At 35.6% G+C, this 16,655-nt stretch overlaps 1 protein-coding gene across 1 annotated transcript; it reads left to right on the forward strand.

Annotated features, from left to right (window-relative positions):
- The first annotated feature begins 11 nt into the window (after positions 1 to 11).
- Positions 12 to 7,347, forward strand: LOC129278934 (large ribosomal subunit protein eL33-like). The gene is made up of 5 exons (XM_064110885.1): positions 12 to 48; positions 2,456 to 2,495; positions 3,004 to 3,156; positions 4,212 to 4,359; positions 7,254 to 7,347. The coding sequence occupies exons 2-5, from the start codon at positions 2,479 to 2,481 to the stop codon at positions 7,275 to 7,277; spliced, it is 342 nt and encodes a 113-aa protein (XP_063966955.1). The 5' UTR covers positions 12 to 48; positions 2,456 to 2,478; the 3' UTR covers positions 7,278 to 7,347.
- The last annotated feature ends 9,308 nt before the right edge of the window (positions 7,348 to 16,655 follow it).

The following is a 16,655-nucleotide window of genomic DNA, read 5'->3' on the forward strand; positions in this document are numbered from 1 at the left end:
ATTTTACTATAGATTTGGCCTTTTTCTCCTCTGTTTCTCATACGAGTGGTAATGCACATTTTTACATGAAAATTCACACCTTCATACCCCCTAATATATTATTATACGTTCAAAGAATGAACTTTACTAGTTAGCTTTTTTATTTTACTTAAATGTCATATGTTCTACCATTTATGATTGCGCATTGAGAAGTAGATTTTGACCGATTGTGTGGAGAATACCCCCATGTCCCATCAACTCCTGTATGCGTTAGTACATGGACCATGGTCGACGTCATACGGGATTCTGTGAAGTGTGATGACGTTCATTCATTGCGTTTCCAAGAATCCCAAGTCGAACATCCAAGTTGGCAAATTCGACGGGGGGGGGGGGGGGGTGTCAGGAGGCATGGCATTTTGGCTCTAATAGTATTGTTTCTCACCAGCCGACTTTGTCGATAAAATTTCCTCACCACGCACCAGAAAATAAATGCAGAATTCAGAAATTGTAAGCAAAAAGTGCCGCAACAGTGCAGTAGCCACTGCAGTGACGGCCAACGGTGCATGGGCCTGGCAAGTCTCTCTGACTTTCTTTCGTCTCTGTCTGTCTCACTCAGTCACAGTCACATTTCAAGGTCAATAAGTTATGACAAAGACAATAATAAATAATAAAATATGCCCACTGCTTTTCAATATTGAAATCCGGAAAGGCTGTAACTAAGTGTAAGCTAGCCTAGCCTGTTATTGTGTAATTTGCCTTTACTTTAGTTTTTGTCTTCGAACTCGATGCGATGTCATTGTTCAAATTCTCAGTCAGATATGGTCATCGTTTATAAATATAGGCCCAAATGTGCTCCCAGCCATGCCAGCGTTCTTGCAAGGATTATTCTTACGCGTGTCGGAAACGTGCCGATTCGGTGGTGGCCAATTTTGCACGTGATGTTTTGATTTTCACATGCGCTTTAAATGATCCAAAGTCAAGTTTCATTGCCAATTCAATGTAGGCCTAATGTTTTAATCGGCGGCGCACACCAATACCTAAAATTGATATTGGCAAAAATATTGAAATGTTAAGTTGTTAATCTAAAAAATTTGGGGTCTTTTTGTCTGGAAAAATTAAAATATATTTGATATACCTCTCGTTGTGGACTCCCGTTCTCCAAGAAGAAATGTAAATCACCCATTAAAAACAAATAAAACAAAATACTAGTCACAAACATCTCAGATTAATGTACGATCTATCAGGACATGTTTTAACATTGTTTTGAGGTGTTGATGAGTTGAAATGTATGTGATATACCTTTCGTTGTGGACTCCCGTTCTCCGAGAAGAAATATAACTCGCGCAATATTCTGACAACGGCGGAAAAGAAAATAGAAGTCACAAACATCTCAGATTTCTTTGTTTTGATTTTCAGCTTATTTGGCCTTCCTCTGTACAAAAAGTATGGGAGCTCTTTCTATTTCAGACTTTTTCAACACTCTTCAGCTTTTTTCAGATCTTTTTATTTGTGACCACTCACACCCCTGAAAATCAGATGTAAAATAAGAAAGTTATGACATTTTTAAGTTTTGCTTTATTTCATATAACAGTTATATGCACATCCTGATCGGTATGCAAATGAGGAGACTGATGACGTCATCCACTCACTATTTCTTTTGTATTTTATTGCATGAAATATGAAATGTTCTAATTTTCTCCTGATTTTCAAGTGAAACAACGATTTATTCCCCCTGAACATGTGGATTAAGCATTGTTCAATACTATATGGTTCAGTCAAGTCGGTCCTTGTTTTTAAAATCTGTAAAAAATGAAACAACATATTATTCAAACAATAAAAAACAAAAGAAATAATGAGGGACATCATCGACTGTCTCATTTACATGTCACCGAGTTGTGCATATCAATGTTTTGTGAAAAATAAGCGAAACTTTAAAATGCCATAACTTTTTTATTTTACATCTGATTTTCATGAAATTTCACTGTTATGCTGGTTTGATTTTTTTCTATTTATTCAAATCAACATTTTTCTGGGGTGGACTTGACCTTTAAGCAAATTTCCCCACAATTTGCCCACCGCTTAATAAACGTCATCGTTTAAATTCTCAGACCGAACTAGAGGTGCTGGTCAGAAAATTGGGATCGTCCCAGTTTTCAGGGACTGTCTGGGTTTTCAAAGATTTCTCCACACAAGAAATTTATTTGTGTTCATTCACCTGTCAAGTGCTGACGCCAATTAAGTGCGCTAGTCAATGTAAACATATCCAGTTTCATTGGAAGATGGCAGACGGTGAACCAAGGGGAATTGAGGTCACTGAATCTAGTTTTGAGCACTCTCAATTAGAGCTCTGCATGTACATTGCACCATTGTATCGGCACAAGTTTGAATCTTACTCTTCAGAATACTGAGGCACACATGCGACAGATATGAAATAATGGCTCAATTAAATGTGTATTTTTGTTCCTTTTACATACAGAGTTATTGGCTGGAGTTGGCAAGATGGTAGCATCCAAAAGGTCAGTGTCAGTTTCCAAATTTCTGATGAGTTCCTTTCAAATTGTGAAGGCAGCAAGAACCTGTTTCCCTATCATTTTGTTTTATTTTAGTGAGCCCTTAGACATGCTCTCTTATGGAATATTGTGTACTCTATCTAAATGGGGTTAGTTAAAATGCAAGTATTTTCAACAGGCAACAGTGATAAGAGGGTAGATTGGGCTAGTCGTAATAATTGAGATGCGCAGAGTACGGTAATCATACTAAAGCTCGCATAAGGCAACTTTCAACAAGTCAAATGATTAAAATCAATTGCCCAAGTTAAAGCTGTATTCTACTGCGTATTTCAGAAGATACCTATGGTCCCAAGGCAGACATTTGTACATCACATTTTGGTATTTAAATTTTCTCTCTGTGTGACTTTACTTGTACTGTGCACAATTGTTGCTAACCAATCGCAGCTACCTTGAATTTAACTTGGAGCATAATTGATTGTTAAGTCTTGTGTGACTTGGTCTATGTGCAACACAGGTTATACAGCAGGGCAGTTTTCACGGGTTACAGGAGAGGACTCCGCAACCAGCATGAAAACCAAGCTCTTCTCAAGCTAGAGGGAGTAGAATCCAGAAGGGAAGCCACCTGGTATCTTGGCAAGAAGTGTGCCTACGTCTACAAGTGCAAGAAGTAAGTTCAATAGGATACTTCCAGAGATGCCATCTGGGGATTTTTTTTTTAATGAAAAATTGCAAGTTCCATGGAAATACCTTTTCCACAAAGTTGAATTGTATTATTCACAATGTCCTCGTACTGAAAATTAAAAATAATGTTTTTCTACCCTCAAACTATTGCAATTCATTTGACAAGGTTGGCATCTCAGTACTCAAGATGCAAGTGCTACAGAGCTGGTGTCATTGTCAGGAGCAGAATTTTCTTGTGACAGAGAGCAGTTGCAGGATTATAAGATATATTTGAAAAAATAGAAATGATTTTTGTCAGCCATGAATTGGGGAAATATTACCCAGTGAAAATTGCTTTTCTCAGTGCAGTAGTTGAATGGGGGAAAGTAGGCGTATTACAAAACTTGCTTGACTTTAGGTTTTATACAAGAATATTCCATGCAAAGTCTCATGATTTAATGCTCAATCTTTCAAAGTATGTGCAATGTAAAATGAATCAAGCAGTTAATATCGAAAGTCAATCATTAGCAGACCAAGCCTGGAGCATGTTTTAATGTAATCTGTGCCAGTATGTCTGGGAGAAGTAAGGAAGGGATATTGGTATAGACTGTTGAACCAGAAGTTACTCTGAACTGTATGAGCATGATACAGGGTGTTCGTTTGTGTATAAAAACCATGAGATGGAATAATTTTGCTTTACAAATTCGAGTAGCATTTTTGGTCATAAGAGAAAAGCTCTCAACTAAGTAATGTACAGTCCTTGTAAAAATATGCTATACAAAAGACTTTATGCATGGCAGTCTTTAAAAAATGTGGAGCGAATTGCGATGCGATACCAGGAAAATTATTCCCCTGTGAGACCTGGTAGAGTCCAGGTTTTAGAGAAACTATTGAAAACCCTTTTTAAAAAGTAAGACGATCCTAAGCTTGGTTGAATTTTTCTTGTTCGCCTTTTTTTTTTATCACATTCCATGACAAATCACAATGTGCGAGTCAATTAACTGTTTGTAAATTCTGTAAGACTCAATTTGTGACTACACTCTCCCTTTGATTTCTTCGCAGCAAGACGAAGTGTCCCGGCAAGGACAAGCCAACCAACACCCGTGTGATCTGGGGTAAGATCATCAAGACACACGGTAAGAGTGGCGGCTGCAGGGCCAAGTTCAAGAGCAACCTTCCCGGCCAGGCTATCGGCAAGAGGATTAGGGTGGTAAGTAGCTAGGAGATTTGTTTAAAAAGGGGGCAAGTCCTTGTATGAGTTACAACCTTCAGTTTGATTTCAAATCTTCAGTATGATTGCCGACTGATATATTTATTGTCTTGCCTGCAGCATCAGCAACACCAAAATTTGAACTAAGTCTAAATTTTGTTACACAAATTTGCAAGCGAGATTACAAGGTCATTCCACTTCTTTGTATCCATATTTTCATGCAAGGGATACTGTAAAAGTGAAAATTTTTGTGGATTTCGCGGCAAGATCGGTGAGTGCAAATTAAAAAACACGCGAATTTATGAGCATCTGTTTAATGCAAGTTTTGAAACGAGGTTCAATTGCGTGTATCGTTTGGCAAAGAGATTGCATAATTTGACCTATAGAGGGTGACATTTAAGCAAGCTAGCTTGAGCTCCAAAATATGCATCGCCTGAATATGTTCCAAAGCAATGCGATCATTTTTTAACAGTCCCAGATTGGTATTTAAATTATGATTTTGGTTGAAATACAAGTTGCTTTTACTGTTTGATTGGTGAGTGTTTAGATCTGTTAAGTTTTTAAGAAGATGCAGTGTATCTTGTCGATTGCCCAGGTTTGTTGATTGATCCCATGCACTTTGAATAGCGGTAATCCCCCCTATCCTTACCCGGTGCTTGGCCGTCCATACCAGGCCAGCAGCGCCTCTGTTTTGCCTTCCCCGATGTCTGCCCTGCAAAGAAAAGTTGCGCTAAATGTCAAAAGAGCTCATGATAGTATCAAAACAATGCTTAAAGGAGAACGAAACCCTTGAAACCAGCTGAATCCATATAAAAGAGAAAAATCAAAGAAACATATTGTTGAAAGTTTGAGGAAGATTGAATGAATAATAAGAAAGTTATGAGCATTTGAAAATTGAGATCACTAATGCCATGTAGATCCTCCTATTGGCAATGCGACCAGGATCTGTGATGTCACACACGTACAACTCCCTCATTACTTTACTATTTCCCTTATATTCTTATAATAGTTGACCAAACGAGTTGGCGGTAATAGTCAAATATGACTGGTTGCCATTAATTTCCAACAAACAACAACATCTCACTTTTATAGAGTCTATCACAAGGTGAGGTGTTCTCTTTATGAGAGGACAAGTACAGAGGTTTCACAACATTATATCATTGATGAATCGTTTGTCATATGATTAGAATGAGCAAAAAGAGATGTTTTGGTGTATATTTTCAGTGTCCAAAACTGGACAACTCTCCCCTTTTGGACACTGAAAATGTACCCCAAAACATCTCTTTTTGCTCATTCTAATCATATGACAAACGATTCATCATTGATATAATGTTGTGAAACCTCTGTACTTGTCCTCTCATAAAGAGAACACCTCACCTTGTGATAGACTCTATAAAAGTGAGAATATAAGTGAAATAAGTACTAAAGTAATGAGGGAGTTGTACGTGTGTGACATCACAGATCCTGGTCGCATTGCCAATGGGAGGATCTACATGGCATTAGTGATCTCAATTTTCAAATGCTCATAACTTTCTTATTATTCATTCAATCTTCCTCAAACTTTCAACAATATGTTTCTTTGATTTTTCTCTTTGATATGGATTCAGCTGGTTTCAAGGGTTTCATTCTCCTTTAATTACGCTGCTTTAGAGCTAGAATTGTGATCAGAAAGTACAATATCGCTGCTCAAAAGTTAATTAAAACCATTCACAGATGGGGAAGAAGGAAGTGACTTTGTGATTATGGGAGTGTCTAGCGCGAATTCAAGAACACCAGCTATGATGTTTTGAAGCCGCCAAGCGCGAAAAAATCCCGCGAAAATAACAGCGTTTACAGTAAGACAAGTTTCTTTGCACATGAGGTTTGGTGGAGCATTTGATTTTTCCACATGGCCTATCTAGTAGAATGTATGTCCCTGCAAAATGAATGACATAACTAACTGAAATGCAATCTTATAAAAGATTTTTTTTTTTTTTTTTTGGCCATCTAGCAGTTTGAATAAGAAATGACAAAAATGATTCACTTTGAAAGTGCCTCTTTTTGCAACAAGTTGATGTGTCATGCTGAAATAAAATTATATTTGATTGGACATGGCACTTGGGACATGCCCTCAAATTTGTACAGATACTATGAATAATATTTTGTTTATCTGTTAATATGAAATATTTGATGTTTACCTTAGAAGCTTGCCCCAGTGTTGCTGGACATTGTATTTCCATCAATGTTATCAGTGTCAGAGTGGGCATAAAATAACTCTCTACATCCTTCTTGATTTACTGGACATTAACCTGTTCAGTTTGAGGGATAAGAGATACAATTTTACTTCAGATAAGAAGAAAGTACCCGGTTGGGGCAGAGTGTGATTAAAATTGTAATTTACATCTTATTTCTTATAAAATGCGCTCTACTGAGAATTATGAAGTGGTTTTTGGTTTTCAAGTTGAGAAATACAATATATATTTGACTGCAACAGGGTAGTCTTGTGTTTACCATACTGTTTGAAAAGGTTAACTTTCTCTAAAGAATATGAATGTATTTATTATGATATAGCGAACTCTCTTCAAATCAGGTCTCTGTACAAGCACCTTTAAATTGGTATTACTAGCATTTTGGGTTGGCAACATACTCTTACTAGTTACTTAACTAGCTTGAAAAGAAACGCTTTTTCTGAATTTGACTTTGACATATCACAGCTTTCTTTTTGAAATACTAATATTTGTTTTGATCATTATAGTTCTTTGTTCTTTATAGAAAAGTGGGCGGGATATGCACATGCTCAGCAATGTATTGAAATTTACCAAACTTGATGCACCTTGAAAAGTGCCAAGTTTATGACTCATTTTTAATATTTTTTCACCTTTTTCTCCCTTTCTCTTGTGTTCTCCTTTCTACAGATGCTGTACCCATCTCAGATCTAAACCAACCATCGTCAATGTATAGTAATATCGGTCCATCATCACGTAATAAAGAACTTATGTGCTGATGAAATACGAGACTGTTATGTATCGTTTGTATTGGAATTGCTTCTTGTGACATTTGAACAAGGAAAAAACTGATGTGATATTTCATGAGAGAAGATATAAACATTGACATGTTCAACTGCCATTTTACAAAAAATTATGCATCATACCTGCCAAGTGTGGGAGAAGAAAAATGTCATTTTAACTTGGGTGTTCCTGTATCTCTGAAAACTTTCCGGATAGAAAATTCAAGGCTTCATATTTCAAGAAATTTCTTCATAATTTGTTCCTATTTTGTGGTTTTGAATTTCAGAATTGGCAGATATGCTGCATTATAAAACTAGTTTGCTTCTAAAAGAACAAATTGGTAGGGATGACAAAACTTTTGCTGGTAGAAAACCCCCAGTGCATAATCACCGTGAATAAAAAGACAATTTTAACTGTTTTACATTAATTTGTTCTGGGTTATAATGGGAAGGCAGTTTGCCATGTCATGTGTATAACTTTATGACGCTCTCCCAATCTCAGTGTCCAATTGGCTCTGTTTCAATAAAGTTGACATGATGGTACAGGTGTCCGTGGCAAGAGTGATGGAGAACTCTATTTGATGTACCACATATCAGAAATGGGTTCATGTACGATCTGCTTGAGTAGTGAAGAAGACCGTCAACTGAAGAATGGCTAAGAGTTTTGAAATGAACGGAGATCGGTATTGGAGTGGTGGAGGAGGAACAAGGGATGTGGAAGATGCGTTGAGAAGGTGGATAGGTTTTGATTTCTTGGAGATAGAATCAATAGTGATTGTAGTAGCAAGAAGATGCAGATTTGGGTGGATGAAGTTCAATGAACTGGCTTCAATCCTAGCTGGTAGATGGTGAAAGGTTATATCCACCCCAGAAAGAAAGGTGATTTGAATCAATAGACAAAAATACAAATCGACAAGCATAATTAAAATTTCTTCAAAATGTGATGTAAAATAAAGTTTAAGATATTTTGAAGAATTCGCTCATTTTTCACAAAACATTTCTATTTCTAATATGTAAATGATAGTCAATTTTTACAGATTTTACAATAATTAAGGTCCCTCTTTTTATATTGACCCACAAAATGTCAACCCCAAAAATGACAATTCCACATGTTAAGGGAGGAATAAAACTTAAGCAATGAGGAGATAGTTGAAATATTTCATAAAATATAAAAAAATAGTTGGTGATTTCTTCTGTTCCCTTGCTTTCACTACTGATCCATTGTGTGAAATTAGCTAAACTTAAATATTGTCTCTTTATTTTTTAAATCCAATATTGATGAAATTTGTAGTGATATGCTTGTTTAATATTTCTGTTTAAATTCAAATCATTTTTTTATTAGGGTGGGCTTGCCCTCTAATGATAAGAAAAGGCAAGATACTCTCAAACATGGAATGTGAAGACGATACAAGAAGGTTGATAAGAGAAAGAGCCATGGGCCCGTATTCTGAAGTCCGGTTTAATTTAAACTCTGGTTTTAAGTTGTGGTTTAACTTTGGAAAGCCAGTTGTTACATAAATCTCAGGGGTGTGAGAGTTCAGATTTTTATCTGATTTCAAGATTTTTTTGTTTTGATTTTCAGCTTAATTTCAGCTTATTTTTGGCCTTCCTCTGTACAAAAAGTATGGGAGCTCTTTCTATTTCAGACTTTTTCAACACTCTTCAGCTTTTTTCAGATCTTTTTATTTGTGACCACTCACACCCCTGAAATCTCTAACAGTAGAGGTTCAATGTATCGGCTCTTTTGACTCCCAAAACATTAACTGCCTGGGAAGGATAAGTATGACAATTGTCTTCACCATTAAATTATTACTTAGTGAAGAGCACAGTTAACATGAGAAGCATTCACTGTAAACAAAATGTTGAAACGTTTGGCTTCCCATAGTTTTAGCACAGAGTTAGACCACGGTCTAACTCGTGGCATGCAAGGCCGTGGCGGGTTATGAGTTAAACCCAACTTCAGAATACGGGCCATGATGATAACATCTTGTAGAGAGAACACAAGTGAGCTCTTGGATAGGTTGGGCTTGGAAGAAACTATTGTGAAAGTGGCAAAGATAAGTGGTTTGAGATGGGTGGGACATGTGTTGAATTAACACTCGTTACTAAGGTTACAGCATTAACTAGTCCACTGTTAATAAAATAATTTATGTAAACAGTTGGCTCATAAATGCAATATTCTTAGTGGGAGGCGTGAACATAGTGGTCTGTGATGGAAGTGGCATTGTAAATACAGTAAATAAAGGGGAAGTTGACAGAGTTTATTGTAAAAAAATAGAAAGTAATACAAAATACTGAAGGTTTGAGGAAAATTCATCAGATTTAATAAGTTCTTACCATTTTATATTGTGATGTCGTGTGTGAGCAGCTTCCCCGTATATTGTGTAGTAAAAAATCAATGACGTATAATTTTCAACAAAAAAAATTCAATGTTTTTTTTATGTACCATCAGTATATCAACAGCCAAATATTTGTTCACCTGAAAGAAAAATTGGTCATCGTGAACCATAAAAGAGTTGAAATTAATGCATTTTATGGGAAAGCCGCCTGTATTCGACGCCACACAAAAACTTAAAATTCCAACTTTCTTAATCTTGAAAAATGGATTTTCCTCAAATCTTCACCAATATTTATTTTTCTGGTAATTTTACAACTTACTTTTTTTTTCAGGTTGACTTTCCCTTTAATACATGAAATCTGTATGAACCATGATTTCAAAACCTTTGTAAATTGGGGCCTTAATATTCTGTCATTCTGCTCCAATTCTATTTCCTTGATCTCTCGCACTTGTCTTTTCCTCTGTCCCTTTTTCTATCTCTCTTTCCAGCTTCCCATTCTCTCACTCCGTGTTTTCTTAACTCCCCCCCCCCCCTTTTTTTGCTCATTCACCCCCTTTTCCCATCTGTTCTCATCCTGCACTTAGTCCTGTGGAGTCATTCGTAAAGGAAATGACTTCACACACAACAAAACTATGATGAGCCAGACTGTTGAGCCCCAAGTGTTCCTTCTGACTTTGATATGGTAATAATTACAGGGTTCTTAAAATGGGCCTTTTTACCCCTCTCCCATCCCTCTTTGGGGTTGTCAAATTGCCAATTCGTCTATTGCCAACACGGTGACGCGACATTTGCTCCAGTCTTAATGTCTCAGAGGACATGGGGTTAGAGTTGGGATTGTAATAGAGTTTTGGGTTCAGAATGATGTGAAGGTTAAAATTGGGGTTTATTTAGTTTTGGGGGTTAGATTTTATGTTTTGCGTAACGTGCAGATTCTTCATTGGAGCAAATGTAATGGAACCGGCAACTCGTCCACTCATCACATGGTCTACCTTTTTTAGTCCAATGCCTTTCCATCCAATATTTCATCTAACCAGGGGCGGATCAAGGATTTATCTAAAGGGGGGGGGGCACATTTTCTCAACGAAAAAAATAATGAAATTTCGTGTACAAAAATATTTGACAAGCAAAAAAAAAAAGGTCTTCACTTTCAAAAGGGGGGGGGGGCACATTTCCTTTTTATCGGCATTTTTACATTACAAATTTGAATTGTGCCTTTCAAAGGGGGGGGGGGGGGCACGGGCCAGCTGTGCCCCCCCCCCCACCCCCGGATCCACCAGTGCATCTAACAACCATTTTGTCCAATCATCACTCTGTCTAATCACCTGTTCATCGATGACCATTTCATCTCATAACCAGTTGGTCTTATATCCTTTTCATTTTCATTTATTTTGACCAATTAGACCAAATGATATGGACTTAATGGCTATTGGACCAACTGGTTATAAGACGAAATGGTTAGTGGACTGAATGAATGACAATTAGACCATCTGGGGAGTGTTTCATCAACATTTTCATCCGACAAGTTGTCAGATCTGACATCTTTCTCTGATGTTGATTGGCTGAGAGGTACTGTTACTATGGTAACTGTCGGATAAAATGGGACTTGTCGGATAAAACGTCCGACAAGTCCTTTCATGAAACGCTCCCCTGGATAGTAAATGAACTGATGGTAGACCAAATAATAGTAGACGAGTTGGTAATTGGATGAATTGGCATGAGACCTATTGGAAATAAACCTTAGGGTAAGGGCTGTTACACCTGGACATTCTCGTGAGCATTTGCCAATCTTAATATAGAAAACAAAACTATCAATTTGTTTCCTTGAACTGAGACTTCTCGAAAGCACTCCTGCAAAAGTGAGAAGCATAATTCTTACTCATAATAGTTGACATTTGCTTTATTCCACATAAAAAAACACACTATGACACACAAAAACAGAAAACAAACACAGAAGTAGTATACCTCTTTTATTACTAAATACACAAACAAAAAAGCCTGACCACATTTTTGCTCAAAATTTTACCACTACCAATTAAAATAGGGGGGCAAAAGAAAATGTATTTATAGCTACCATATAAAAAAATTAACTTACACAAGCTCTTCTAAGAAATTAGTAGCAATATATTCCAATCAACCTTCACATGATTAAATGTACGTAGCAATGTGAATACAGCCCATGGCACAATATTTATCTCGAGTTGGGCCGGAAAAGCTTAAAGTAATATGAAATGGCAGAAGATAGCACACTCAGACTTCATATACCATAGGTCCATTAGATAAAATATTGCAAGGAGGTGTCTTGCCCAAATCATCAGAAAGTTCATCATCAATGAGATTTTAATTTCATACAACAAATTTGTTCTTCACCAGGGCCCCATTTCATAAGAAGTTGATAGCGACTCTTGCTGGAATGTCAACTACCATGACAACAGTGAAAGTGTTGCTTCCTGATCGGCTCTTTGTATGAAAGCTCCATTTCACAATGAATGATTTCAATTTTAATATTAAAGTCATATGGACGGTGGTCTTCATGGGGAGTGTGTTATCATTGGCTGACCCAAAATCAAAGACTTCAAAGCATTGAAAATACCTATCAGAAGACAGTTCTTTTGGAAAAGCAAACTGGATGTACCAGCGAGAAATTCTTCGGTCAACTGCCAGGAAAGCGAGATAATGACTTCAAGGTAATTTCCAGTGGCATTACAAAACGTCTGCTTGTCATAGATCTCTTCCACACTATCTGTGATCAAGAAGATTTTTTGCCCATTGAAACTGACGCACATATGATATCAATTGTATCTCTTCTGTGACAAATCTAAGATCTCTCCTTTCTATTTCAAATAAAATAAATTGTATCTCTTCTGTGACAAATCTAAGATCTCTCCTTTCTATTTCAAATAAAATAAATTGTATCTCTTCTGTGACGAATCTAAGATCTCTTTTTATTTTACAACACATTGTTGGCTTCGAAGCAATACTTCATTATCCGACTAAAAGGAGGACATCACACCTAAATATTTTATTCATTTTACTCAGTATGCCAATGTTCTTAGACATAGACTATGGACAGCTGTTTTCTGAATACCATTTCTTTATATCAAATATTGCCTTTTTTAACAACGCAATGGCTCTTTATACCAAGAATGGAATGCTTAGTATTAAGAAATGTGAGTAAAGGAAAATATGGCCAGTCACACATTCCGATTCACCTGCATAAGTATCTTTTAAAGATCTAGGTGAAAACCACAGCCTTTAGATTTAGTTAGTGATTCACTTAATGTGAAACAAACTTTGAACAAATTAATATAATACAGATAAAATTTTTCAAACAAGAGACATATCAATAATTCAGAAACAAGAGAATAAGATGTATATTTCAGTTTAGTGACCGATTCTAGAATAACTTAACTTTCCCATGGCATTCCGATTAACAAGATTTTACAACTATTAGTATGCTAACACTTCAATGTACATGTAGATGGATTTCAAGGGGAAATGGTGACCGCTTTCAGGTTACATAAACTGAGTGAATATCAAATACATAATAATTCATCATAATACATCAACAATGAAATCCTTTTTTATTTTCTGAAAGCTTTTTCATACAGGAGTCATTGGCTTATATTTTGGAGTCCATTTTTACCCGTTACACCGAATTTCATACCCAAGATTAGTCTCAGGGCGCCCCGAGACTGATCTCAAAACACATCGCAAGGTGGTCCGAGATAGGTTTGCTCAGAAGGGGTCTCAGGAAGGTTTGTGCGTTTACACTGGATAAGAAACCTGCCCGAGACTGGTCTCGGGGCACCCCGAGACTACGCAGGAAATCCGGTGTAATACGGGTCTAAGGCCATGGTCTATTTGGCTAAAATTATGGCAAGCCAAAAAAGTCATAATTTAGTTTACATTGTATATTTGTTATGTGTACTGTATTCTTTCCACATGCTTTAATGGTCAAAAAAAAAAATTTTATTTGTCATTCCCAGACAGGTATGAATGACTTTGGAGTCAAATGTGCCAATAAACTGAACCTGTACCGTTACATATGACTATCAATCGTTAAAACATAAAATAAGACCAGAGTTTAAGTCAACACAGAGTTCAGAATATGGGTAACTGAATTTAAGGCATCCATTAATAGGAATTTATATTTGGTCATGAAGATGCAAAAAAAAACTGTGTCAAAGGAATGAAATCTCCGAAAAAAGAAAGATACTCAGGTGAAAAAAAAACTTGAGAAAAATATAATAGAAAAAAATAAGTCTGATATACACCACATCTAAGTTGACAAAAGATATTGCAAAGCAGTGCATGAAATGCGAGTTAGACTTCTTATCAGTTGTAAATTCACTTAAAAGCATTCATCATCATAAGAACACTATACAATCATAGGATGAATGTTAACACATGTATGTACATTAACATGGAATGCGTAGTAGACATAAATCATTATAATGTAGTACTTTCAAATTGGCAACAAAATTCACGAAGAAATGATTCTTTGCACAAAGCACAGTTAAAACTTTCACATTTCTGTAAATTGCCTCATTACCCAAACAATCCTACAATTTTTTTTTTCAAGTCAAGGGTAATTATCACAAATACTCCCAGATCTTAACACTGACCCGTTATCTAAAACGGTTTTGAATTCAAGCCATGATCTAAGACTGAGCTAAACTTATGGGAATCCACAATTGTCAAAATATTTTCACATAGTATATTTCTTTTATGTCGCTTGTGCTTATGTCTTATAAGTCTATGACAGTGTCCAACAGTTTTAGTGCCAAATATAAGTAAATTTAACATATTATTGAGATTACTCACAAATTTAGCTCCTGGAAAGCTCAGATTTAGATCACAATTCACAAGTCCAGTGTTAGAATATGTGCCTCTCTTTGTTTTTATTTGTTTTTCCCCCATTTTTCTTAATATGTGAAGTTGCATTTAAGGTAATGGATAAAGAGTTTTTCATGAGAAACCAATGGCAGAAAATTTTCTGTGTAAGCTAGGGGGCAATCGCATTCTAAACATTGAACATAAATATATACGTTGGTCAAAATTAGTGAAAATAAAGTAAAGTCATTATTTTTGTGAAATCTTGAATGTTAATAATTTACATATTTTATTCTTATTTATTTGAATACGGTATTCTTGAATAAAACCTCATAATATTCTACAATAAAGATTATAAAAAAATTATCATCACATGAATGATGAAATATTAGTTGATAAAGCCAAAAGTGATCCAATACCCTTTCGTTACAATCCCCCATACATGACACCACATGAATTATATTTTGTATAAATTATATTTGCCATTGTATAAATTATGTCAAAGCTATTTTCGCATACATTCGTAATTCCGAAGCTTCATTATTCCGAAGGTTCGGATATTCAGAAGGTTCGTTATTCCGAAGGTACGTATTTCCGAAGGTTCGTAATTCTGAAGGTTCGTTAGTCCGAAAACGAAATGAGGTTCGTAATTCCGAAGGTTCGTTAGTCCGAAAACAAAATGAGGTTCGTAATTCCGAAGGTTCGTTAATCCGAAAGAGAAATGAGGTTCGTAATTCCGAAGGTTCGTTTGTCCAAAAACTAAATGATTAACTAACCTTATTTCGTTTTCGGACTAACGAACCTTCGGAACAATGAACCTTATTTCGTTTTCGGATAAACGAACCTTCGGAACAATGAACCTTATTTCGTTTTCGGATTAACGAACCTTCGGAACATTGAACCTTATTTCGTTTTCGGATTATCGAACCTTCGGAATAATGAACCTTTGGAATAACGCCACAAATGTTCGGATTAACGAACCCTTTTACGTTTTCGGATTAACGAACATCGAGGTATAGGCAATTTGCGTGTTTCGGAATTACGAAGTGTAACCGCTATTTTAACTATTCTGAATAAATTTGTAAAGGAGGCCCAATGCAGTTGCAATCAATTACAACTCAATCAATCAAATGTAACTTGATATTCAATTGATGAAAACTGCATATTTTTGAGTCACGCTTGAATTTTTTTCTGTGGAGGGGGGGGAGTAGTTGTATTCAAAAGCAACTCTATCTTTGCAACAGAAGCCCCTCCTTATGTAAAGCTGGCTGTGGGAGAAAAAATATCAGAATAATCGTACTTGTACTACAAATTACACAATTTTGAGAAATTTACTTTTCTTGCATATACAACAGGCTACCATGAATGTATCATATTTTGTCATGCTTTTGAGCAAGGGGAAATAATACGTTAAAATATACAACATTTAACTTTCAGTTTAAGCCACATGTACTTGCTATTTTTCCACTTTTTCAAAAGTAAGATGACCGCTGCTGGCTAGAACTAATATGCATTAACCGACAGCATAGGCTTTTCTCATGATGAAGAATATTGACACTGAAAAAAGTATAGTGTGTATGGAAATAGATAAAATTCTGTACTGTACATATCTACAAGTGAGAGTATATAATATAATATCTTGTTATCATAAACAATACCCCCCCAAAAAAAAAAAATAATAATAATAATTAAATGAATAAACAAATAAGAAATAAATAAAAGCAAATAAAAATATTAACATTTGAAAGTAATAAATAAATTGATAAATAAATACATACATGTACATAAATAAATAAAATTGAAAAATAAATCAATTAAATTAAATTCAAGATAATAAATCTAACAAATAGAAAAACAGAATGTCACATAAAACATGTCAATTCCCACATAATTTCAACAACAACAACGAAAACCCAGAACCAATTACAATTATATGTCAACATTTTGTTGTTTGATATTTAAAATATTATACCAATGCTATGCATTTCTTTTCAATACACATGCACATGCACAAAACTTCTTTGAAAAAATCCCCAAGCTATTCATACATTGTCATTTTCCTTTTCCATCTTTTGAACCAAAAAATGAAATTCATCCTCAATTTAAACAAAATATACAAAGAAGATGAAAAAATATAA

This window comes from Lytechinus pictus, chromosome 16 (genome assembly GCF_037042905.1).
Source record: "Lytechinus pictus isolate F3 Inbred chromosome 16, Lp3.0, whole genome shotgun sequence".
In the NCBI taxonomy this organism is placed as follows: Eukaryota; Metazoa; Echinodermata; class Echinoidea; order Temnopleuroida; family Toxopneustidae; genus Lytechinus; species Lytechinus pictus.